Source organism: Pteronotus mesoamericanus, unplaced genomic scaffold (genome assembly GCF_021234165.1).
Source record: "Pteronotus mesoamericanus isolate MK-2021 breed Mesoamerican mustached bat unplaced genomic scaffold, CSHL_Meso_final contig_163, whole genome shotgun sequence".
In the NCBI taxonomy this organism is placed as follows: Eukaryota; Metazoa; Chordata; class Mammalia; order Chiroptera; family Mormoopidae; genus Pteronotus; species Pteronotus mesoamericanus.
Genome location: NW_026555064.1, coordinates 15,414,266 through 15,417,080, shown reverse-complemented (window position 1 = coordinate 15,417,080; position 2,815 = coordinate 15,414,266). Strand labels below are relative to the sequence as shown.

General features: G+C 43.4%; 1 protein-coding gene across 1 annotated transcript; it reads left to right on the top strand.

Annotated features, from left to right (window-relative positions):
- Positions 1 to 1,925: 1,925 nt before the first annotated feature.
- Positions 1,926 to 2,452, top strand: LOC129061214 (60S ribosomal protein L23a-like). The gene has a single exon (XM_054561885.1). It carries the CDS (start codon positions 1,926 to 1,928, stop codon positions 2,391 to 2,393), a length of 468 nt encoding a protein of 155 aa, XP_054417860.1. The 3' UTR covers positions 2,394 to 2,452.
- Positions 2,453 to 2,815: the final 363 nt, after the last annotated feature.

Sequence of the window (2,815 nt, the reverse complement as noted above, 5' to 3'; positions counted from 1 at the left end):
CATCAAGGTTTCTGGGATTCCTAAAATCTACTCGCTTTCAGAAGACTCACATCAGGATAAGCCTGGAAGTGGACTGACCTACTCAGACGAATTCTGACTGTAGAAATCGGCCCTAAAATAGCTCTTGCCTCTCTCGGCAACCTCGGTTTCCTCCAGGACGAAAGCAGAAGCCAGCCAGGCAGGTATTGGATATCTCATCCTGCCTTTGAGCAGAATTTGAGAGCATGCTTTGGGTGAAAGGGCACAGGGAATCGTCTTGGTCACGTGGCAATGGCTCCGCATTTTATATTCTTGGAGTTGGGAAGACTCCAGAAGGAAACTCCTCGGCACAAATCACACTGGCTTCTGTGATGGGCACCGATGCTTCGAAATGTCACGTGGCTTGATGCTCAGGCTTTTTGAACTTCATGTCAAAGTATTTGTGTGAAATACCTTGGGGAGGGTCCCTTGTGCAAAGAGGCCTGTAAACATTTTCATTTTCTTGTAAATAATTACTGTAGGGAAAAAAGACCAACTAGAAAGAAAGAGTTTAGTGTTCTAAGTTCTTGTGCCCCATCCAAACCTGCTTTATAAAGTCTCTATGGAAGAACCAGAAATATGATTTTAATGGCCCTGGTGGGTTCTTGCATTATACGTGTACAAAGCAGAAGGTTGAGAAAGCTTAGTGCTCCGAATCACCCACTGTACTTTACACATTTCTTTAGAGAAGAATAGTTTAGTTTTAATTATTTATGGTAATAGCTCTCAGTGCTCTAGTAAATGTCCTTGGGTGCATATTTTGTAAAAGTAATGAAGTCTTTGTAATGTGAGCTTTCTCGTCAGCTACAGGCTGCCCTCTCTTTGCTGAAGAACCGGAGCAGAATGTGTCTGTGTGTGTGTTTAGAAGTGTGTATAAATTACCAGGCTTGAGGGTTAGCAAGATGCTATTGAACTTGGTTGAGGACTTCTGGGAATTATGCCTGGATGTACCCACTCCCCGCATCTCCCAGTCACCCTCCCTTACAAACATAACGTTAGCGACTTGACCAAAGAAAACAACACCGTACGGGAGGGGGGCAGCCCGTCAGAATATTTTTGTTGTGGTTGTTTCCTTTCAGTATTTTCCCTATTGCTTCTTCCTCTGTTGCTACAATCTTAGGGTATAGTAATAAAATGCACTATAAATCTACTATTTCCCTCTGGCCTGAGTTATATAGACTGCAGTTTATGGGTAAGTCTTATTATGTCATGGAACCTTCTCTCGTATTTGCTGCTTTCTTCCATTTCTCTCTCTCTTTGTCCCCTCTCCCTAGGATTAGGTTGTTTTGTTTTGTTTTTTTCCTTTCTGGGAAACTTCTCCACACAAAACCAGAGAGAATGTTCAGAGGACAATGAGCATGCATGTGTCATCTGTTTCACTAACAATTTGAAGAGCTAAGTTCTCCAAAATTACAGGTTCTGTTTTGTACTATTTTAGGAGCCTCCACAGAGCTTAGTGAGGAGTCCGGCAGACCTGGATGATAATAATGGTCAATATTCACATTACAGGCAGGAGAGCAAAGTCTGAGTAATTTAACATTTGATTTAACCTTGATTTAACATTTACAGCTTTTCTATCTGCCGGGGACCTAGAAGGTGCTGGCGTGTTGAAGTTTGCACTAGGAATTCCCATTTCATAGGGGTTTTGTGAGAATTTAATGAGACGGTGCCTTTAAAGTACTTTTTAGGGGAGAATCAGCCAATCTTGAAAGCTGATGAGTGAGAGTCACTTTGCTAAAGGATAAAACTAGTCCTATCTTAACTACTGATGTCAGAGATTTGCAGACTTAAGAAGTCCCTTAAAAGTGTACTATAAAAATGTTACTGCATTAGCCTCACCATCACTCCTAGGCTCCAAGACAGAGGTTGACTATTAAGAAGGCTGTATGGACTTTTTTTCCACGAAGATGGCGCCGAAAGCTAAGACGGAAGCCCCTGCCCCTCCCAAAGCCGAAGCCAAGGCAAAGGCTTTGAAAGCAAAGAAAGCAGTGCTAAAAGGCATCCACAGCCACAAAAAAAAGATCTGCACGTCTCCCATCTTCCGGAGGCCTAAGACACTGCGGCTCCGAAGGCAGCCTCAATATCCTTGGAAGAGCGCTCCCAGGAGAAACAAGCTTGACCACTATGCCATCATCAAATTCCCCCTGACTACGGAGTCAGCCATGAAGAAGATAGAAGACAATAATACACTTGTGTTCATTGTGGATGTCAAGGCCAACAAGCACCAGATCAAACAGGCTGTGAAGAAGCTGTATGACATTGATGTGGCCAAGGTCAACACCTTGATCAGGCCTGATGGGGAGAAGAAGGCGTATGTTCGACTGGCTCCAGACTATGATGCTTTGGATGTTGCCAACAAAATTGGGATCATCTAAACTGAGTCCAGCTGGCTAATTCTAAATATAAAAATTTTATACTAAAAAAAAAAAAAAAAGGCTGTGTGGAGATAATTTGGCTAAGTGGAATAAACCAGCCAGAGAAAGACAAACACCTCATAATCTCACCTGTATGTGGAATCTAATAAGCAAAATAAACTGACCAAAAAAATAGGAACAGAGGCATAAATACATGGAACAGACTGAGAGTTGTCAGAGGGGAGGAGGGAGGGAGGGACTGGATGAAAGATGGTGAAGGATTAGCCAAAAACCACGTGTGCATAACCCACGGACACAGACGATAGTGCGGGGAGGGCCTGAGGGAAGCGGGGCCAGGCGCGGGGGTGGGCAAAGGGTGGGGGAATGGGGACACCTGTAAGAGTGCTGACAGGAAAAATGAGGTTTATAAATAAATAAATAAG